The 23,546-nt window shown below is 47.8% G+C and overlaps 1 protein-coding gene across 2 annotated transcripts in view; it reads right to left on the reverse strand.

Annotated features, from left to right (window-relative positions):
• Positions 1-13,151, reverse strand: part of LOC146176247 (uncharacterized) — a 33,621-nt gene extending 20,470 nt beyond the window's left edge. Inside the window, exons 1-2 of one of the 2 annotated variants that reach the window (XM_084582563.1) lie at positions 12,437-13,151; positions 9,748-11,100 (exon numbers count right to left, since the gene is read on the reverse strand). Coding sequence is in view for 1 of the 2 variants with exons in the window: in XM_084582562.1 (XP_084438688.1) it covers positions 12,437-12,478 (42 nt within the window). In the remaining variant the exon portion in view is untranslated. The remainder of the gene's footprint in view (positions 1-9,747; positions 11,101-12,436) is intronic. The other variant, XM_084582562.1, reaches the window with a different exon arrangement.
• Between the last annotated feature and the right edge of the window lie 10,395 nt (positions 13,152-23,546).

Raw genomic sequence — 23,546 nt, forward strand, 5'->3', positions numbered from 1 at the left:
TTAATGGGTGCAGTGCCGCTTGCTGAACCCAATAAAAGGGTGCATCAGTACCTCATGACACCCTTTCTAGAGGGTGTGAGATATAGACGCGGAAAGGGTGCGATTTTTTTTCTTCGCAGATACCCGATTCGGAACCCGACCGCCTGGAATCCCTTCCGATGTTTCTATTTTTGTAGGTTCTGAGCAGCGAGGGTTGGAAGTTGGGCCAGTCTGCAGAGAACTTGTCGCTGAACTTTGCAAGGATCACTTTACACCCCTAGTCCGGAGGCACGTTCGTGGCCGATAGGAACTGATTTTCGTTTACTTCGGTATGGGGCAGAAGTCAGCACATTTCGAAGCCGAGAGGCTGCTAAACGTCCGACGCAAGTCCAGCCTTAAATCATTTTATCGTTAATGAACAGATATCCATTCTCTGTTCCTTCCTAATGTTGTTAAAATTTCTACAGAAGGTGCACCTGTGTTTTTTCCCTTCAAGTGCAATCTGCTCTAGCTTGTATCGAATCTGCTACCTTTGGAGTATTTGGCGAAAACAATTCATTAAACCGCTGTGTTCGAAAGTTGTGGCTGCGCTACTAAGTGCACAGTGTGCCAGACGTAGAGTGCCAACGCCCAGAAGAGACTGCATCGTGTGACCACCTGAGCAAGAAAAAAAAAAGTGTCAGACCAACTTGCCCAACAATGTCTGCTATATGTGGTTTCACAATAAGCAACCGTAACCGTACCTACGCGTATCTTCGCGCCATAATTTGAGCTAACGTCGGGAGCTGTGCTATCTCCACACACGAGGGCAATAAGCTACTGCATTTCGCACGGTAAATTTCCCTCGACACCGAGGGCGGCACTAATTTATTCGACTGGCGAGAAAATATTTAAATCGAATTTTACCGACAAGCAGCGTTTTGTGACCGGACAAATGTCAGCATAGACAGAAAGAGAGAAATAATCAATGGTTCATGCAGTACAACCAAATTAATGGTGTTGTACTCTGCGTCCATTTCACACCCGCCTTTCTTTTCAAATCTATAGTTGCCGAGGAGCGCGACAACCATTTCCAGACTAAGTAGGCGCTAATGGATCGACCAATTTTCATTATACTATAATGCGCCCGTAGTACTGAATTCGAGAGAAAGCAGACATAGATAAAACATAATGCATGAACGCTGCAAGAAACTATGACCATGTTTTGGTTTCGAACCGTACAAAAGCACCATTATTTATCAGAATGAAACTGCACAAGCTGTACTGCGCGTCTCGGAGCAAACGAACGACTAACACTTCTCAAGAAAGCAGCCTGGCTTAGTCGGTAAATGATAGTAAAGAGGCACGGTCATGTTTTTTTTTATTCACGGACGAAGCATTCCAAAACTAATGCATAACCTGGCGGCAGAGCGACGAGTTCACAACCTGCAGCTAGAGCCTCCCTGCAGCAGACGACAAGCGCCGCCTGCATTCTCTTCCATCCACCGCGAGAGGCGCGACACTCGCGGCCCAGCCCGAAGAAACGGGGGCAAGTCAGCCTCGAGGAAGGAAGCCGCCGAGCGACGAGGGGGTAGAGGCGAGAGAGAGAGGGAGGCTGATCAAGGAGGAAGCGCGCTCCCGACGCCCCACGACGTTGGGCCGCGCGAGCGAACTCGCAACCGCTCGCAACGCGCGCAGCAGCAGCAACGTTCGTCCCGTCTGTTTTCCAGGCCAGCGCTATGGTGGCTAGAAGGGGGAGGTGGCGCCAGCGCCGGCGTATCCGCCGAGAAAGCGCGATCCTCTGGTTCATGCGCTGCCGCGAAGGCCGCGGTGGCGCTGCGGTCAGCTTGGCGATGCAGTCACGCGATCGCGCGCGTGTGCAGGTACGGGGACTTTAGGTACGCGCGCGGTGTATGGACGGTGCGGCAGTGTTCCTGCTTGTTCGCGGCTGCCAGCGTGACCTCTCGTTTATGGACAGATGTGTTGCGCTGCTGGCATGTTAATGTGAGGGCCTAACTTCGCCGAACAGATGAACTTCAGCGCAAAAAAAAAAAAAAAAAAAAAAAAAAATCACAGTATGTCCCTTCCAAGCAAAATTATCAAATTTTATGTTCTTACCAGGCAGCACTTCTATGTTAAGGCCCAGAACTGTAAGTGCAACGCTAAGCAGGGAAGAATGAAAGTGCTGAAACTTAAGAGGGTGCTCTAAGTTGCATATTTATTCAAGGTCGAATGTAATTTTTTTTTTTATTTAGCGGGAAGGGATATCCTTGCCTCCCTATTTCTTGGTGCCAAGCGATGCATGCAGTGTTGGTAATCAATGTTTAATGTTTTTTTTTTCTAGTTACACAGAAGCATGTGTAAATGTATCTGTTATTTTGAATTACCCTGAATGTTATTATGTGCAGTACATTGCTATTACTACGATATGCAATAAATTTTTGCTATGCTTTGTTTTGCTTGTTTGGATCCCCAATCACATTTTTTAGGAGTAATGCTGATGCTTCATATCCTTGAAACTGAAGGAGGTGGAAAACATCGACCAAAGAACAGCCAACCTTTTTTCTTTCATTTATTACCCCTTTTTAATTTTCTTACATATTATTTTATGCCCTGTGGCAAACAACGTTGTGGGAAAAAAATGCGACCACACGGAGCCGAAACATCCTTCCATCCTCATTCTCTTGAAAGAGTGCGTTGTTGGGCGAGTCAGTCAGACATATCTTCAAGGTATACTGCGCGCACACAAAACAAGGAGGAGAAAGGTACACAACAAGCGCAACACCTGCGCTTGTTGTGTACCTTTCTCGTCCTTGTTTTGTGTGTGCGCAGTATACCTTGAATACTCATTATCTTGGTCTGTCTTCTACTTTCGACATGCACTATCTCGATCCGACGGGACTCATTCAAGACCCTCCAATTCCTGGAACTGAAAGGATAGATACGCCTGTATTCTACGCACCAGAAGTATTGGAGTACCATCCGATCGATTTTAATTGTTTTTCTTTGTTGGGTTTCATGTGCCAAAATTACTCGGGCTATGAGAGACACCGTAGTGGAGGACTCCGGAATTTCGACCACCTGGAGTTCTTTAACGTGTACTCGTACAGCACACGAGCGCCTTGCTTTTCGCCTCCAGTGAAAAGCGGTCGCCGCGGCCGGGATGCGATCCCTCATCCTTGGGCACAACAGTCGAACACCCTAACCACTGCACCACCATGGCTTAAAATTGAATTCTGTCAGCCGTAATCAGGTTCGACTAGAGTTTAATGAGCTAAACCATTACCTGCAACATCACTGAAAGGCCGACGCGTTGCACGCACGGCGGGCATACGTATGTTCAAGTACCGTGGCGTAAGGCGAGCGGCGCGTACCATGCATCGCACTACGGCCAACAGCGCCACCTACACTCGGCTTGAAATGGAGGAGCGGCTTCCGTCCGCCGTTGGCGTCACCTCCCCCTTCTAGCCACCATACCAGCGCCGACCGAGCGGCCGCAATCGGACTCTTCTGGCGTAGGCTGCTCGCGCGCCGCCGTCGCCTCCACGGCCGCAGCATGCGAAAATGGCGCTGACTGTGCTTCTGCTTCGAGGCCACAACTGCGCACTGCTTTCAACATTCGGATGGCTGCGCCGCCCTGGCGGAGAGACTCGGGACGGCGCCTGCAGCCGCGTTGCAACGATTTGAATGAAGGTGCGGGGAAGCCAGTTCGTGTTTTGAAGAAAGAGGTGCGTCACCGGCTTGAAAGGGACGTAGAGTGCAATTGGTGGGTGCACTCCCCAAAAAAGGTGCAAGTACGGCTGTATAGCCGAAACAAAGGGTGTAAAAGGTGCTGCATTGCTGCCTTCCAATTCTAGTGCAGAGCCACGGATGGCGGATTTTACAGGTATATGGGGATAGGAGACAAGAAGTGGCGTTGTTGCCTAGCTGCACATATTGCACAGTTCACGGTTCCGAAAGAAAAATGCATCCACAAAAGTATTGGCAGGATGTATTGTACATATGGCGTCTCTTTTTCTAATACTCCTCCGACCAGCCAGCTGTCCCGCAAAAAGGGGGTGTTGGGTTGTTTAGCACCTTGCACAAGAACGTCATCTGCATTTTGCAGTAGTGGGGAAATATGACCACCAACCACTATGCCCCGGCACTAAGATATCACGTTTTAAACTATTCCTCTCGCAAAAGTTTTTCACTGCGAAAAGAAGGAAATTGTGTCACTTTGTCTTTACTAAAGAAGGGGGGGGGGGGGGGGGCATGAGAGGACGGGGTTGCATCTCATATTTATTGCTGCAGTCTAAACGAGAGCCTCACATGAAGCAGGCACCCTCATGAAAACGTGAAATGTGCTCTTGTCCCACACCATGTGCTGTCAAGGTTATCTTGCCTGAAGTCGCAAGTGTCCGCGAATGAAAAGCCCGGGCTCAAAGCGATTGAATGCAACGCCATCTCAACAACTGCTTTTGTTCAGCCCCAATACTAAATATCAGTGATATGACGATGCCACCCGCTTCTGTATTCCAAGAGCAAGCGGCCGGTGCACAGACTCGACTTTTGTTTCGGTTATATTCAACAAAGAACAAAGCGACGGCAGTGGTGATAGCCACTCCATAGGATTCAGCAATGCGGAAGTCTGAGTTAGTTGGCTGGTCATGATTATTGAGCAGCCCACCAGGAAGACACATAAAGACAGTGTAAACAAACTGGCTTACCAACCCGACTATCCCGGCTGTGAATGGCCAGAAACCAGTGTAAGATAAATCATCGAGACCAACGCAATAGTCCATGCTGACGCTTCTAGCGTCAGCACTTCTTTCATTCATCTTTCAAAAAAGAAATGACATACCTAGATAGGCGTAGGTCATTTGCGATTCCGGTTGCTGTGGTGTCTGTATCCCATGTATCCCTGTGTATCGTTTGTGTTGTACCATATTTATTCTGACACGCTGTTAAATAAAATTCAGTTGTAAGTTAAACGCTTGTCCGTTCTTGTCTGCATCTTTCTGGAGCGCAGCTCAATAATCACTCCGGACGGATCGTCACCAACTAGACCTTCGCCACCCGCTCCTCCTCGAAGCACAGCTGTCTGTAAGGAGTAACGGCGCGCCATCTGGCGGGCGCCCCCAAACGGCGGAGGAGCAAGCGGAGCGGTGTCCGCGCCACCGACGCAAGTTCAAAGTCCTGCCGCTGCTTCTGCGTGCATGGACTCCTCCGCTTCTTCGTTCGTGTGCGGGGGCGCAACGGCGCTTCTCTTTCTCGGCCCCGCACTTCTCGCACGGCGGCGGCGCGCGTGGCCTTCGCGTGTTCCCGCTCAGGAATCCCGGCTACTTCGTCGCTGCCGCCGCCTCAGCTGATGGGCTCGCGACGACAACGCGCTCTTTCATGCGCTCGCGTGATACTCGTTCGTCTAGACGGCGGTCGTTATGGTGGCAACATTTTAATTTTTCCGTGTGCCCATAAGGTATTATGGATTTGTTTTTTAATCCGTAGCTGTCATAACTGAAGACTGAATTCCTCCTTCGACTGACAACACACATAGGACATAACGAGAGGTACACCGTGCGAGAAACGACAAGGCGGATAAGGGATACGAGGCAAAGTCTTGTCCGGTGCCCGTCGTTCTCGTGTCACATTATTCAAACGACCCGTGCTCCTCGTTATGCTCGAACCAAGAAGTTCGAGCGACCTAGCTTGTTTCAGTGGATTTTGAAGCCGAACGGGTAGTGACTGCTTTCTTTCCAGACTTCTTTACGTCACTTCCTGCGTCACATACAGGCGACACTCGCCGACTGCCGAGGAAGAACGCGCCAGTGCTGTGGCATACTTCATGCTTCGTACTGGCGGTGGGGTATCGTATGCTACTCGCGCACTCAGCAGAATTATCTTCCACCTGACCTTACCTTGGCGAAGTTTCGTTGCATGTTCAAGGCAAGAGTTGACCGTTAGCATTCCAGTTAACAGAATCGCCCCCGGCGACACTGATGAAAGCAATGTCTGCCTTCTGCCATTGTAACGTTGAGAAGATGAGTTTCCAGCTGTGTGTCCGCGCGAGACAGGATGGAAATCCAAACGTTTCTTGTCGGCCTTTTAGAACAAACACATTCTGTAAATTCCTCCAGTTTGCCGTGTCGCCCAGATTTGTGGGACCAAGATAGCTGTTCTGAAAAACGAAATATTGCACAACTTAATTTTCCTCACTGCCGGCCTCACGCTTGTCGCACTTCAGTCTGGGTGCGGCCGCCCGTCTACCTGTGCGGACGCACTCAGGAGTGTACGCCTAAACGAGGGCTTTCCTCAAGGCGCAGGTGTCACACCGCAGAAGAATGAGATAGCAAGAAAATTTTTGTGAGCTCATATGTTAATTCTGTGTGGCTGTTACCCGCTTACTTTCTTCATGCGGTTCGTCTAGCTTTTACAGCGTCGATGTTTCGACAAGGTCTCGGGTACCTGTTCTCCACAAGGCTCATCGTAACACATTACGATGAGTGCACGACAGCGCCACTTTATGACCAGGACACCTAATTTCACTTGACGGAGGAATCGATGTCCTCTTATTAATGCCTTCGCTCGGAAATCGTCAAGAACATGCGCGAGAACATCTACAGTGTCAGTCAATGTCGGCATCTGCTCTCAGCCTGCGCTGACCGCCGCAGTTACTCAAGCATAACTAACAAGTGAATCGTGTACACACTACGACGTCTTGCCACAGTTCACTTCTTCCACTGCCGGAAGCTTTTGCTAGCACCCTGCAGCATTACGAGTACTGTGTAATAAGTGTTGATGCCAAATAAAATTATTTGTATTTGTAAAACGGCGCAGCTGCCCAATTCTTCGCCGATGCTAGCGTGCAGGAGATGGCGGCAATAAATTGGAAACTAATATAAAGTGGAAGAAAAACACAACGGCGCACGTTGGTAGGAAACCACACTTGGATTGACAAGCGCAACGCACCAACTTTCACTTTTCGGAAAAGAAGCTACATTTAATGGCTGGCAAGCGCTTGTATCGGAGGCCCTGTACATCATTGCAATTTGCAATTTAACTAAGAAACTGCAGGCAAGGCTTGGGTGACACTAGGTTTAGAACGAGAAATTTGCAAATAAATGCCTAAAGAGTGCAATTAGGTTGTCGAATCGGCGAAGGGGGCCTTTAGCACCAACGGCACAAACATCGAAAGCGTGTTCACTCATAAGCGCTGGCCTTTCTATCCAGCAAGACAGCAGCCGCGTCCTCAGCCATTGGGCCATCGATACCGCGCGCGCAGCGTCGCAGCCGTCGGGCTCTCCACGCCGGCGCTGCAGAAGCAGCAGACAACGGCGTCGTCCCCGGCCAACGCAATCCTCTCGTTCGAAAAAAGCGCCGGCGCCGGGCCAAGGCGCATGCGCACTTGGAGGGATGCCCCCTCTGCGCGCGGGCGGCGGGAGTGCTGTCCTCGTCTCCCCTCTCTACTACAGCCATGCGCGCATGTGTACATGTATTTTCTCTCGTCATCCCGTTCGGCAAAACTTCTGAAAGCCGCTGCCTCACTCCGCCCGCGCTGTGCCTCCTTTCCTGCCCTGCCGTCGCCAAGAAACACGTAAAGCCAAGCAAGCAGAAGTAAAGAAAGGGGAAGAGCAGGAAATTCTGTAAACAAAAGGGGAATAATCAAAACCGAAGCTTCTCTCCTCCCACATCCCTCTCCCGATTCTCAGCCTCCGAACTGGGCGAAAAACACCACGGCACAAAAACCTATCGAGGAAGGAGGCCGCAGAAAAAGGGCAGGGGAAGTGGGTGAGAGAGCGGAGCCGCCAAAACGAACTGGGCGTTCCAAGAGGGACCCAAGAAGAAAAAGAGTAAAACACGCAACGCAAACCCCGAGAAATAGAGAGCACGCGAATTAAAAACGAAAATGAACGGAGAGAAAAAAAAAGCAGCAGCAGAAACAGTAGGAGAACCGGCGCGAAGAAAAACAAAAGAAAAGCATCGTCGTCAGCTCTTTCCATCGGCTGTCTCCCTCTCTCTCGGTTTCGCAGAATTCAGCAACCACCAAGCAAGCTCCTTCTCCTCACCCCCTCCTCACAATGGCCGCGCTCAGCTGGTTTGCCGACGTCCCCCCATTTTTCACAATCCCCTCTCTCGCTCCAGGGGCTCTCCTTCTTCCTCGCCCTCTCTGCAATATTCCAGCGGCACGCGTGCGCCGACCTAGCGCGCATGCGCACAAGCTCGCACGCGCGATGGCGCCACCAAACTCCCTCCTCGGCAGCGCCCTCCGCCTATCTTTCTTTTTCTGTACTCTCTTGCTACTTTCCCGGCAGCTTCAGAGTCGGTTGTTTTTCTCTTCTATCCCCTTTTCTCGCTGCGATGGCGTCCCTCCATTTCTCTCTCGATTCTTCTTTCTCTCTTGGCCGCTTTATTTATTACAGCTGCTGCCTCGCAGACCGAACCCAGCCAATGGCGCCGCACAGCGCTCCCTCACCCTCTCTCTAGGCTGCGCGAACAGCCTCCCCTTCCAGCTCACATGTTACCGCGCGCGCGGCCATCCTTAGCTTACAGCGTCGGAAAAAATTTGTCCCGAGGAGAAAAAAAAACTAATGAAATATGAACAGCGTGAAGAGTCCAGAGCAGACTGGACCGAAGCAGGCACAACCTGGTCAGTCGGCAGTACTGTGTCTCGAACAATGAGGTGTTTGCTTCGTCAACCGAAGAAGCAGGCTCGCAATTACATATATATTGTCGACTAAGGCAGCCACAGGCGGCCTGCGGGTGCCAAAGTGCTAACCTTTTCCAATAAATGTTTTTATCAACAACATCGCATGCCTTACCACCGCTCGGAACTACACCGCGCAGGCACAACCGTCGCGATCGTCTGTAGGATTAAAGCGGCCGAGTTCAAAGTTGACTTTAATTGGCCAGAACAGAATAAAAATAAGCTTGGATGTGAAGGAATTAGACTGAGCCAACAGGTAGGGTCTCTGCAATGAGGACAAATTGGAAGATGTCACCCACCATCCTCAAGCTCGTCACTCCCCTCCATTTATATGAAACCATAGCCGCAATATGAATTTCCACGTCTGGCTTCCTGCAGAGAAAACCGAACTAAAAAAATTCTGCGATTCTGACGATGTGAGAAACATCATCTGGTAAAGCTAGACTGATTTGTGGTAATAGGGTGCCGAAGAGTTTGACCTTTATAGAATTCCCCAACTTTAAGCGTTGTTTTGAATCAGCCCTGACGCGAACAAGTACACCTGTTTTGCACCATAGTCGCTTCCTTCCAGATTAATACTATGAAGCAGCAGCGCGAAGACGGAACAGTTCCGCCGAAGAACCGTTCGGTCAAGCGGCCGCTGCCTACAAGTTGGCAGTTGCCCCAACATGCGGAGCGCCGCCCAAAAATCCAAACTTCTCTATTCCGCCTCCGCGCCATCTCTCGGACACCAGCAAAGCGAAACGCGGCCCCAAACGCCCGCAAAATTTGACCCGACCAGAAGAGCGCCAGACGGGAGCCGAAGGTAGTACACTCTACCGAAGGCGCCGCCACGATTTACCCCAGCACCAGCGAAGGGGGGAGGCGGAGAGAAATGCAAGGGAGCGAAGCCGATTCCGAAGGAAACGCGACAAACAAAATACGGCAGCTCAGACGGAGGGAGAAAAACAGCAACGGCTGCAGGGGCCCTCCAGCCTGAAACAGAGGGAGCAAGGGGAGCGCCACCGGCGCATGCGCCGTGCAGGCAAGAACGCCACCGCTGCTCGACGCGTTGCGCTGCTGCGGCCCATCTGCCAAGCGATGGAAAGAGTGCGCACGTGACTCACCTCTGGCGCGTCAGCAGCGCCCTCGCGAGCGAGTCTTCGGAACCTACGCGCCGTCGAAGGTCCACGGCGGATATCGACAGAGCCGTTCGTCGCTGTCAGGAGTAACGACAGCTGCAATGACTACGAGCGCTGCAGCGTGAACTTTGCCGCCGGCGACTTGCCGAATCGCTTTTTCGCGCGCGTCGGCAGCGGTATCGGCGGCCGCGCGATAACGCTTACCCCCGCTTGGCGCGAGAGGAACGCGAGGATGACACATCATGTAGCTGACGCACTCCTCTTTCCCACTCCACACAGAGAGCGTGCGATGTCATCTTTTTTTCTTGGTAGTAGTTCCGTGCCAGCACCCGCAGGAAACGGGTGTATGCTATTTTACAAAATCCGAGACTGTGAAATATGCGTGCCTTGCTAAGCCGGTCGTCAGTCAGTCATGGAGGTGGGAGTTCTCCGCTCGCGGTTAATCAAGTCAGAAATTTTAGTTACCCTCTTTTACGTAAGTAGTGAAGGAAGAAAGATCACTTCATGTCGAAGGCTTTTTTCGCCTCTTATGCAGGTATTTAGGTGCGAATCAACGAGAGGTGGGAAGGTTTCGTTGTCAAAAATACAAATTTTCACTAGTAATAAAAAAATCTAGTGGGAAAGCGTACAATGACGTCAGCTCTCGGTTTATTCACAACTTGCAATAAGTTTCCAAGGTCACGCCGTTGCAGTCTGGCCACGCTCGAGAGAAATGTACACCACGAAGCACTTTTCTCTAAACAGTCCAAAAATGTTGCCCGTGTTATAACGTCTCCAAAACTCGATAGAGCTTTTATTTGATGAAAAGTGGCGTGAGCTGCTTCACACAAGATGAAACGGCACATCTAAGTCTCCACCGGGCGGTTAGAACTTACAATGAATGGTACGAACGCCAAATTACGTGCTATTTAACGGCCCAGCGCTTAAGAAAGTGACAGAAAACTTGCAAGGGCATGTACAAAAGGGGGGTGGCCCATGAATAAGCTGCTCCCGACATCCGGCGTTGATCATCGAATGGTCCGCACAGGAGCAAGTAAAGACAAAAGGCAACGGTCCGTTAAGCGTGTCTCCTTTATTCTAGGGGAAATCCGGAACTTGATCGGGTTCGGGGAAGAAATCAGCATGCCACAAAACGCGTCAAGAGTGCACAGCAATGCTCCTTCGACAGTCGGCAACCAGCACTCGAAGCAGGACACGGCCGGGCGCAAGCGGCAGGGTACGATCACCAGCTCCCGAGGGCAACTGGGGCAAACTCGAAAATCCGCGCCAACGGCAGCCGGACGGGGGACGCAGGCGAGAATCCGCGACGGACCTTGCGAGCGTTCAACGAGGATCGTGCTAAAAACGAATGACAAAAGGGCAGGACGTCAGGCACAGCAAGGTCGAGGTCTATCCGCATACAACTACATAAGGTTAGGCCTAACGAAGACACTGAAAACAGTTACTGAATGCAAAAAGCTCAATTTCGATTCTAAGACGCACAGCTAAGAGACCACTTTATAGATAGAACTACTACTTCACAGCAAAGGGACAAGATGGAGCGCAGCATAAGCAACCTGTCTTGTTAAAGTTGCATCAAGGGTACTGCTACTAGAACACATGCAACACTCGGCGTAAAAATCTTGGGGAAAGCACAATGTAATAGCGAATCGGAGAAAATGTGCTGTCATCCTTATTAAATTTAGGGAGCTCTTTATTAACATGGCTCGCAGAATTGAAACCCGCTTCCATCAAAGTCCAACGGGAAAACATTTGGGAAAAGGAAAACGCGACCAGCGTTTGGCGCCTCATCGGGCAGTCCAAGCAGCGAAACCGGAACCAAAACCGGAGTCGCGGTCTGACTACACGCAGCAGCCGCTCAAAGAAACGAAACCAGGCGACAAGTCGGTGAGTGCGAGCAGCGGCGGGACATCCGAGTTAGCGCTAGCCAGCAAAGCGGTGGCGCCATCCCGCGGCGAAGCCGCGAGCGACGGCGCAGCTAACTCCGCCGGGACTCGTACGGCACCGAAAGCGCGCTGCGAAGGCAAAGAATTTTTCTCCGCTGCTGCTGATGATGCTCGGCAGACCATCGTTCTTCGAGCGCAGCCGATGAGGAGGAGCGCACCGGGTCAGCGCGGGCAGCGAATCTCACGTGCCCAGTAGGTAGCACGCGCTTTGACACCGCCGTCAGCTCGCTCCTCTGCACATCTGCCTTGTCGCGTAGCGAGTTTCGGAAAGCTACGTGAGGGTGAGTTCCGAAAGGTACGAGTCTTCAAAACTTCGAGCACTTTTACAGGGTTTGCCTGGCATACAGGGATGCGAACACAAGACATCCCCGGCCGTGAAGATACCGCGCGAAACGCTTGCCTGGCTCGCTTGCAACGCGATTTCCTCACAGGATCACGTCAGCGGCTGTTGACAGCACAGCGTCCGGTGCAGACCGCGGTAAAAAAAACACGACAGGAGCATGAGCTCGCTGTTCTTATCACACATAAGCTTACATGGAACAATGCCACTCTGCAGCTTTTAATCGGGCCCGCGCGCCGTAGCCGCCGCTCGGCCTGCGGAAGATAAAAGAATGCCCACGGTCTTCCCCTGCTCGTAGATGACGGTTGCGCGCTGTGCGCGCGCGCGCTAGGAAGACGAGCACACATGCACGTTGAAAAGCTGCGACAGTTCGGCAACGAAGACTCACCTTAAATCTGAGGGCATGAAGTGGGCTGACCTCTACCCCCATGCCATAGGCGTCTGGTGTCGGACACGGAATGACGGCCGCACGGTTTGTCCCGTGGTGGTCGTCGACTTCGTCGTCACGCCGACACGTCGTGAAAAGCACAGTCCCCGGATCGGGACGACTGATGTCAGGCACAGCCGAGGCTGGGAAACGGCGATGCCGGACGCTGGCGGCAGCAGCAGACGACGAAAGAGCACGCACAAGGCAGAAGCGCGGAGACCGCACTGACGGCAGCAGCGCCTCCGCAGTACAACTCTTCAGAACACACCGACACCGACAGCGGCTGATCGCCCACTGAAGCAGCGAGCGACGCAAGCGTTGCAGACGACGGGACGCGCGACGATCCCGTCGTGCTTCGCGCGTCTTGGTCACGTGCGCAGTCGCAGCCAATCAAAGCAGGCCGCTATTGTGGCGGTACCTGGCGGCGATGCCAAGATTTCCAGCTGAGGACGCGGCTTTTTTACGCGGCCATGTCGCCCTGCTGCCGCGGCGGCGGCTGCTGGTGTGGGCGAGGGATGAGAGGCGCCGAGGCTGCCTGGCTGGCTGGGCTGCTGCTGCTGCGAAGGTTGGCGTCGTCGCCGCGTGCACTGGCCAAGCTTGCCCCTCTCTGCCGCGAATGCTCTGGGACGGGCCGCCCTCCTCCCGAGCGGCCGACTCACTCAGCTGGCCACCTTTCCCGCCGGCGCCGATCTTTTTCCTGTGCTGCACAGCGCGGGCTGCTGGAAACTTGGTTCGAGAAGCGTCTATCCTTCGCTCGCCTGCCTGCATACTCATGAAAGTATTGCCCTTCTGATGAAGCAAGGAACGCAGCTATACTCTTCTTGTGCAGAATGGGACACACGGTGAATTCCTGTTAAGAATGAAGTGAATTGTGTGACAGCTTCTTGTGAAAAGTTAGAAGTCGACCACCTGGGGCAGCAGAGATACAACATGAATAGTACAGGTTGCGTCATATATTCCTGTGTACGAAGCAAATATCCAGAAGAAAGTTCCTTTATTAACCTGGAATATGTGGCTGTAATAAAGATGTTACCGAAGGGTACCTCAGCCTTTATAACACGATAATAAACTTTGAGAAAGCAATTTGAAAAGACCTATCAAAAAAGTGGTCGATGGGCACTACTATACGGACGATTACGATACTCTGATGCCGAACATGAGGGCCACAAGCATTCTGCTCTGAACTGTAGTACAAGGCGTCATACCTTTCATTTTTACTTTAACTTGCTCTGCTCTAACGTCGCTCAACTCTTTGATTCTCTCGCTATCTCTCAATTTCCGCCGCCCAATTTCAAGTGCTTCAGATAGCAGATACCAGGGCTGGCAACGTCGCCTTACTTCCATTTTTATTATTAAAGAACCATATACTACTACTAGGCCTTCCACTACTAATGCTACTACCACTACTGGCTGAGATTCGGGAACTTGCATTTCCGTGAAACAGGCATTTGTTCTGCGGTCGACGCTATTGAGCTGATTGTGACGAGTTACTTTTGTGAGCTCATCGATGATGAAGGTGCGCTTCTTTTGTTGTCAAGGGTGATGGTCGAGTGCTTGATTTCATTCAATTATAAACGCCACAAAATCGCGTTTTATGCTCTTTATTGGGCCAGAGTACTATGTCTTGAGGCAGATAATGCAGATGAATGTGATATTTTTCGTCTAAACAATAATGACGTTATGTGCTGTGTGCATTTGAGCTGTTAAAGGGCGGCTTAAAACCGCGCCAGCTGCATGTGCTAAATAGTCTTTTCCAGCCTTGTTATTTCATTGATGTTGAATCAGAATGTAGTGTTTACGAACACTTTTTTTTTCTTTTAGAAAATTTATTGAGAACAATTTTCCGTAGCCGAGGAATGAATTGTGATCTCATGTACATTGTTAATATACAGATTCTCAAAAACATACAAATTCTAAAAAAAAAAAAAAACTACGGAGCAGTGACGAAACGTGAATAATAAAGAACACAAAAGCATTACAAATCAGGTTCAACAATAGCAAGCGTACATTTGTGTAGACTGTCAGAGGAGTATACACAGCGTACCATTGATGCATACCTAAGAATATTTAAAGCACACAGACGGAGGCATGCAAGACAAATATATAAATTAGTCCAATATAAAAAGAGGCGAAATGAAAATTTCAAAAATATTTCGCAACATTAGCTCTTAGTTAATAGAACAATTCTTCAGTTGTGAGTTAAACCGCTGCACTCTTTACAGGCAAACAAAAAAAAGAGGGGGGGGGGGGGGGGGTTAGTTATAATATTCCGATGTGAAAGCTACGAGAAACGGAGGAATTTCCTTCCTTAATTTGTTCATTTGCTTGAATTTTTTCGTTATGCACACTTGAAGCAACCTACAGCCTGTTCGAGTGTTTTCTATCTTTTTTTTTTTTGGACACTGATCATCTACCCCTTTGCTGCTTAATTATTGGTTGGTATGACTATGAGCATGCTCCTTCCAATTTTGAACGTAAACAACAACAATGCCAGCGAGCGTGACCACACTTGCCTGCCAGTGCCCTTTTCTATTTGCTTTCCTCTTCATGGTTTAATCGGCAAACATTTGTTTGCTGAATGCACCGCAATGCTTCCATATGGTCATCGCCACTAGCATCACTGACATCGTTATCCTCCCCTTCATGATATTGTGAGTTGCATCTACTGCAGGGCAGATCATACCAGCCTGACCACACCCACGCAGGCCAAAGGACTTTCCTGTATCCTTCCGATTAATCCGGTCAGGTGCCAGCCGCATCCATTTTATTCCCGCAAACTTCGTAATCTAATCCGCCCATTTAACTTCCTGTCGCCCCCTGTTATGCTTGCCTCTTCCCCTGGAATCCAGTCTGTCAACTTCAGGGACAATTGGGACTGTTTGTAGCCTTACGTGCCCGGTCCTCGTCTATTTCTTTATTTCTACTATAGCATGCCAATTAACTCACGTTTGTTGCCTGATCCACTTTGCACGCTTTTTGTATCTTAGCTTTCCAGCTACCATTTTCCGTACCATAGCTCTCTGCGTGGTCCACAATTTAAGCTGAACTCTTTTCATCAGCCTTCCCGTTTCTCCCCATATGTGAGCAGCGGTAAGATACAGCTGTTGTATATTTTGCCCTTTACGAATACTGGAAAAACTGCTATTCTTCATCTGAGAGTATCTGCCAGATGCGCTTCACCCTAATCTTAATTCTTCTTCTAGTTATTTCTCTATCGTGAAACGTAATGAATACTCGGGTCAAAAGGCGGAGAAGGCAACTAGCAAATAAAGTGAGTTTTCAGCAGAGTCCATTGATCATATCCATAGAGGCATATAGGGATATGCGAAGTCTTAACTTCTTCACTTCTGGATTGTCCCGAAGGTTGTTTTCGTTACTATACGTAAGCCGCGAGCAAAGGGGCTGGCACCATTATGTGTAATAGAAGAATGAAGGAGTCCGGTGAGAACCGCGTAGCGGAAGTGACGTACTCCGGAGAAAGATGAAACTCTCCTCCCGTGAATTCCCACTTTAAAACGCAGATATTCTTGAACCCCACTTGAGTTAACGGCCATCTTTAGCCTCGCGACCATGACACGTCTTCAATACAGATTTACAATGGTGGACCAGAAGTTACAGCCCGCTCTAGGCACTGCTTAGTGTGGCCCAGCGTTAAGTTTGAGCCATCGAGGTTTAAAATAAATATTTCCCGCATATACGTTGCATTAGCCGTACTTCCAGCTGAATTCTGACCGGAAACATTCTTGAGAACAAATGTATACGACAGCCTCTTTTATGTGCAAAAGAAGTGCGATAATTCAGCATGTCATTTCGCCTCTGTCAAGCTGTAGATTTGTGGCACCACAATTAGGTATACATTGGTCTAACAGAGTGAGTGTCCAGCATTGCTACACTTCAGAGTGTCAGCTGTACGAGCACATTTTGTTTCGTGAGAATCGCACCAGTAGCACCGACTAGGAGTATTCGTTCGGTATTGAATGCGAAACAATGTTTAGAAGAACTTCTTGTTTGTTTGTTTACCACGCTGGAGCATTGCGATGCTGCAGTCTATGCGCTATGAGCGCACCGGGTCCCTCAAGTTCTGACTGGCTGCTTATCCTCTTTGTGTTCTTCTCAAGCACTCGAGAGCAAAATAGACCTGAAGCAAGACAGTTAAGGGATCACGAGACAGCGTTCTCACTAGATATTTGTAATTAGAAGAGGCCCCATGTTGCCTGACACTGTGATGGTTAAAACCCGATTGCAGGGCAAACTATAGAAATACCATTCTGATTCTGCGAAACTGAAAAACCAAAAGTTCTACGGGGCAATAACCTCATAAAATCTCATCTAATTACATAGACTCTCACACGGTGCACATCATTATCATAAAATATCTTACATAATTTATGATAATGTACAAGAAACTATGAGACCTTATACAATTATATGCGAAATGTATGTGATTTCTTATGTGAATTGAGTGAGATTGTGCGAGAAAATGTGAGGTTATTGCCTCATACAATTGTTTCAGTAGAGAATGACTGACTATTTCTTTAGTTCTTTGAAGGTGTACGGGGCCTTGGGTTTCGGAATTCTCTGGTATTTGGGATGCCAAAAGTTGCAGTGCATTGTTACATACTCAGTGCCAGCTCGTCAGCAATAACACACGGCTATATCTATAAAATGTCAGACCTGCTGAAATAAATACAGAAAAAGGGAAAAATACTATAATGCCTGCTCTGCATGAAAGAGCAGTTACGTGCGCAACGTATAATCGCCGCATTCCTTAAAGAAATCTAATACTGACTTTTGCTTATGCTCTGATGTAGCTGGTTGCTTTAGGATCACCCTAGCGTTGTGTCCGTTCGCGTTAAATTTGTTTCAAATTTTATTTTTAAATGTTATCGGAATCATATTACAGAAACAATAATGTTATACCATGCGTCGTTACAAGCTCACCGATCTGTCGGTTCTCCGAAATAGCTTCAAATCCTCTCCAAAATAAAGTACCCATAACCCGGTACTCCGACGTATACGACGCGGCCACATGCGTTACGCGCTCTAAATCTTTAATTGCGCTCTCATAACTGCTGTTACGGAACGACAGCTTCTGTGACGTGTATGCACAAAATAGATAAGTTACCTATGTCGTTACGTGTTCTCACGTGTCAAGCACAGTTTAACAAAGCATAAATTTGACCGCTAGTTTTGTATTTTTATACAGTGAACAGTTGGGCGGAAGTCCCGCTGTCTAGGATACAGACTAGAACCATGTGAGTACTGTTGAGCTGCTCGAAACCTTTTTCACACATGTTCCGTTACATTTCGTTGCTTCACCTGTGATTCAGATATGTTCCTTCCGCATTCTATTTTCAGCTGCGCCTTCATTGCCAACATAAATTGGAAAATCGCAGCGCTAATCTAAAAGATTAGCTGACAGTGCCTAGTGTTGACAGCACTCCTGTCGAATTACCAGATAAATGCTCCACTGTGTAGTATCCTCTTCAGATATAGCACCTGTGTACTCATCCTGAGAGGTCTTTTGGTTTTTTTCGTTGGTATGCGTTAACTGACACACACAAAAAAAGGATTGTTATAATTTGTTTATTGTCGAAAGGTTTATGCAAAAAAAAAAAAAAAAAAAGAAGGAAGAAAAGCTTATTCAAGAGTTGCCCTCTCGAGGCTGTGATGTTTATTCGTTTAACTTGTTAATAGCTTTCTTTCTTCTTACCTTAGTTTTCCACTGAGCAAGTTAATTTACCAATTTCGCAATAAATATCGAAAATTTCTGACCTCATCGAGTGGCCAGGTTTCGGGACTCAGGAAATGGAGAAGCCTATGAAGCAAATGTGTAGTTCCATCATGAAAGTCTTGAACAGGGCTGGGCAGTTCTTTGAACAATTCCGCTAATTGGCAAGTGCCTATTGATTGTTTCAAGCTCTGCAGCAGCCAATGTACCGATTCTTAAAATGTGGTATTTGCGGCTTGACATCTAGGGGTGTAAGAGGGCTTAAATTATTCCTGGCTCCGTACTGACCGCTTCTTTCAATTATGCTGTCAAATAGGTGTAAAGAAAATATGAATGCCGTCTGATGAGATAATATCGAGGCAGCGTAGTGGCTGTTGATCGCGTGGTCCCGATATCCTGATCACCAAGCGGTGCTCATTCACATGCGCCCGTGGTGGCAACAGGTGGCGCGAGTGCCATTTTCAAGGTCGTGTGCACCACTTCGCTGAGCATTTGTTCCTTTTATTACACTTGGTGAGTCTTCATTTCACTTAACTAAGCTCGTCCTCCTCCTCCTCCTCCTCCTCCTACTACTACTACTACTACTACTACTACTACTACTACTACTACTACTACTACTACTACTACTACTACTAATAATAATAATAATAATAATAATAATAATAATAATAATAATAATAATAATAATAATAATAATAGCAGCAGTAGTAGAACTATACTAAATCTAGTACTACTGCTATACTAGTACTGCTACTACTTCTACTACTACTAGTATTAGTAACAGTAATAGTAGTAGCAGTACTACAGCTGCTACTGCTACTGCCACTACTAGTAGTAATTTTGCACGCAAGCGTCACACGGGTAGGCATTTTTTTTTATTTTTTTTTTCAGCATAATTAAATTACTGCTACAATTTCAGCTGCTACTACCACTGCTGATGTTTGCGATAATTTAGATGTACAGCGGGCGAGGTCTCAGCTCTTAAACCTCGCATTACTACCTATCTACACAGTGCAATTGATAGTAGTACTGCTACTAAATGAGTGAAACTTGAAATTTCTCCAACCATCACCTTGACCATTCCTTTACTTATAGCTGCACGAAACCCCGCGTCATACACCCTTCAAGAAGGAGCCGCTGAGCCGGCTCCGAAACATCGGATTTTGTAAAATAAAAAGTGATGGTTGAAGAAATGTCAAGTTTCACTTAGTTACCAACCCAACCAGACAGGCAAATCTGCCGAAAGGTTTAGCTTGCTACTTGATGTACTGCTGTGGCTAAAACCACAATCATCATCATCATCCTCCCTTCCACGACTATACTCTCGCAACTTGAAACTTCGGCTACTTCAAGCGAGGGAAGCAGCGCCGTCGCGTAGCCGCAACGGACGCGATTTAATCGGCGATGCACGGGGTTGCTGTCCCCGCGGCGGCGGTTAGCGTCCAATCGCGGCGCATGACAAATGAGCGCGCCTTCCACGGCGTCGGCACTCGATCCCGGAGGGTGGGGGTTGCCGAAGCCCGGCCGGCCGACTGCCGCTACGATGCGCCCAACGCCACCGACGTGGCCACTACTACACTTCACCCGCGCCGCCTCTCATCGTCTCGCTCATTACAGGTGGGCGCGCGTGCTACCGTCGCTTTCCGTCTCATGAATGCCAAGCTCCCTCGCTCTTGCTTTCGCCCTCTCTCGTATTACCATTATTATTCCCGTTCGGGCAGACCGCGCTAGGAAGTCCGGCCCCCCTTGTTTCGGTGGTGTAATAATTGGGAGAGGCCCCCGTCAATATCTTCATCGGGGAGCGAGCGCAGAGAGAGAGAGAGTAGTGCCGATGGTAATCGTCGCCCTCTAAATCACTTAACGCCCGCTGTCGCTTCGTGTGGCGCTGTCACCGCCTCTTTCTTCTCGGCCGCCGGGAGCTGAACTTGGCGACACTGGGCCCGGCATCTCAATGCGCGCTCTATGGCGTTCCCTGCTGCTGGACCAGTGAGGAAGAATGGAGAAAAGATAAATAAGATGATATGGCTCTTCCTGTCGCTTGCGAAGTAGACTGGTGATATCCGTGCATACTACTGTTGCACCAGTTGTCCACGCATATACCATTTTTGCACCGACTTGGAAACAGTGTGCAGGGTTCTTCAAAAGTCCACAAGGCACGGAAGCCTGTTTTTGTACTAACATGCGGCGCTTATGAAGCTGTCATGATCCTCAGATGTGAGGATGATACTTCCCCATCACGATGCAGGGTGGAGCTTAGAGGGTGCCGTAAATGCCCCAATGCACATATCACAATGAATGGATGATGTCAGGAGCGTCTCCTTTGAAATGGGGGGGTGCAGACCCTGCTGGACGACACCTGGTGGGCGCGGAGTGTAAGCCCCGCAGCGCTGCCATTTTACATCTTTTTTACTCGCTGCTCTGAGAAGCAATGCGAGACGGGCTCTCAAGAGGGAATTGACATGCTAACGCTGGTGCTTATAAGAATACCTCAAGGAAAAAGCAAACAAAAAAAAAAAAAGGGAGGGGAGCTCCCATTCGCTCTTTCATAATGCGCATGACTTCCCTCTAAAAAACAATTAGCCGGACCTCTACCACAGGCGAATACATCTGCAAACTTCCTAAAAGGTCATTAAAGAAATTTCAAGCCAGGCATTACAAATAATTTCAGTCAGTCAACTTCGAGCAGCTCGATCGGAAATGACAGAAATTAAGCGAGGTTGTCCAGGCTGCCAAGGCGGGCGATCGTTCTGACCCATCACACTACCGCCCAATTTCATTAACACGTATGGCTCGTAAAATGCTCGAACATATATACTGTATACATCATATACATTTGCGCATACATATGCATATACATATATACATCATAGAAATATATACATCAGTCGGTAGAGCGACTGCCCCGGAAAGTTCGATCCTCGGATCAGGATGAATTTTTCTAACTACGAAGTTTCTGAGAAAGCTGTCGAGCTTTTTCTTTTGTAGCCGTATGGCTGCGCTTAGGTGGATGTCGCTGAGTAATTACTCCCTTATTAGAAATCTACTACGCATTAGGGGATTCCCCTAAATATTTGACCAATACTCACAAGTCGATCTCATTCCACCCAATCGATAATTCTTTTTTTTTTTTCTTGCCAACCGTCGACGTTACCGTTCTGGACGTTCGTGCTGTACCCAGCTGTACGAACCTTGTACGGACCTGCACGTACATCGACCAGAATTCTTAGTTCCAAACTCATTTATCTAATCAATTATCTAGATTTCTCTAAAGCCTTTGACCGGATCTCACATTGCAGCGTCTGATAGTTAATCGTTCCTCCCCTTGGATTGTAATGGATCGTCTCTCCCTCTTAGAACGTATACTGAGTTTACTATTCTTGGGAACCATCGCTTCTAAACCTCTAATGTTAGTTTTATGTTTTATTGACGACCTTATAATAAATTCATCCACGATTGTATACTTTATCGCGCACTACGCGTCTACCTGTGACCACTGACCAGTCACTCCTGCATAAAGACGTCGATATAATCGAACCCTGGTGTTCCAGCTGGCTGAGGAGCTGAGTGTATGCAAATGCAAGAGCGTGCCGTTGTCCCGAAAACATCCCACCCTATATAGATTATTCCTATTCGTTAAACTCCATGACCCTTTCACGTGTTGAATAATACCAATATCTAGGAGTTATATCATCAACAAACTGAACTGAACATACTTCGAAACTTGCGGGTGACACAGCCTAAACACCTGGATGTGTAATTAGACGTTCTCTTTCTGTATCTCCGATATACATCCGAAAACTCGGCTATCAAGTATATACACTTTATTAGACCGAAACTTGAATATTTTAATTACTTGAAAACATTCAGAATCAGGCGGCTCGCTTCATTTGCTTAATACATAATAAACGTGTTTGTGTTATTGTCATAAAATAGTTCATTGATATCGACTCATTAGCTTGTCAAAGAAAGACGTACATCGCAGTCGGGCTTATTTCATAAATTATAACCACTACGACCCTCTTAGCTAAACTTTCTTCTAGTTCCATCCGTACGATCATCGCGTGAGTTCTTTAATTATGTTGGTGTGCAGCGCATAACTGCCCCCATAAATGCTTTCAGTTGGTCTTTCTTGCCCTTGACTATTGACGAACGTAATTCAATTCTCGAATCTATCGCCCATCAAAGCGACAACTGCAAATTTACAGTTAATATCAGCTAATCTTGCTAAATTAATCTGATGAAGAGCAGTCGCAGTTTCCAATTTTTCTGTTCTACTTAGCTCCAGCCGCAAACTGAAATTTTTCTTTGTTACTTCTCTTTAAAGTTAATTATATACTAGCTTTTGTCTTGTGCCTCTATTCTTTTTTTATTGCCTATTGTGCTTATAGAAGTGTTTTGACTTTACTGTAAACATATGCGGGCATGAATCTCATGAGTGTTCTTGTCCATTTGGTTTTCTCATTGCTCATTCATTATACACGGTTCCATAGATATGTATAACGTTACCATGCGTTTTAGTTTGTTTATTATATAAAGTACATGACCCCGAACATACGAACATAGAGTATGGCTCGCTCTGAAATAACATACACAGTGAGAATGTTTGCTCACTTCAATCTATAAAAAATGCTCGCAAGAATATGGAAAATAATAGACGACACAAGATATATATTCAAGAAAAAAGGGAATAGAATAAGACTCACAATGAGCCCGGCTGCTAAACGATGTTGCCTGTAAAAAGAAATTAAGCTACTATGAAATAAACGTTAACAACGAATAAAATAAAAGCGTTAAACTATATTCAAAGGTGAGTGAAGCTGCTGATATTTATTGTATAACTGTAAGGATACTGTGACCATTCAAACTCTATATCTAATCACTGACATATATCACAGTGTGATACCTAGACATTTTTACTTTTTTGTTAAAACAATGTTGTTGTTTTTTTCGAGAGTTTAATAGGTTTTAAGAGCGTTTAGCTCTTTTGTCGCCGTCTTAACGTATGCGTAAAAAGACTAGACGAGGACAAGAAACACCTGCTTAAATAAATTTTCAGCTATTCCCTCTGAAATGTTCAGGGGTGGGCATACTTAAAGGACTGTAGCCACCTCATTATTGAGTTCGTGTTTTATCATTTGTAATGATAACTAAGACATTACTGTACACGGACCACCACGTCACATTCGCCTACGACTTCTGAATAATTTATAATCAAATTTCGTTTCTCACCTGTTTCGGTTTCGGTTTCAACAGCCAAGTGATGGCTGTGACGTCACAGTCAACTCTAAGTCACGCGAGGGATGAAAATACAGCGCTTTACTCATTGCTGTGTCATTTGAA

Source organism: Amblyomma maculatum, chromosome 10 (assembly GCF_055883805.1).
Source record: "Amblyomma maculatum isolate TAMU_Amacu chromosome 10, ASM5588380v1, whole genome shotgun sequence".
Classification (NCBI taxonomy): domain Eukaryota; kingdom Metazoa; phylum Arthropoda; class Arachnida; order Ixodida; family Ixodidae; genus Amblyomma; species Amblyomma maculatum.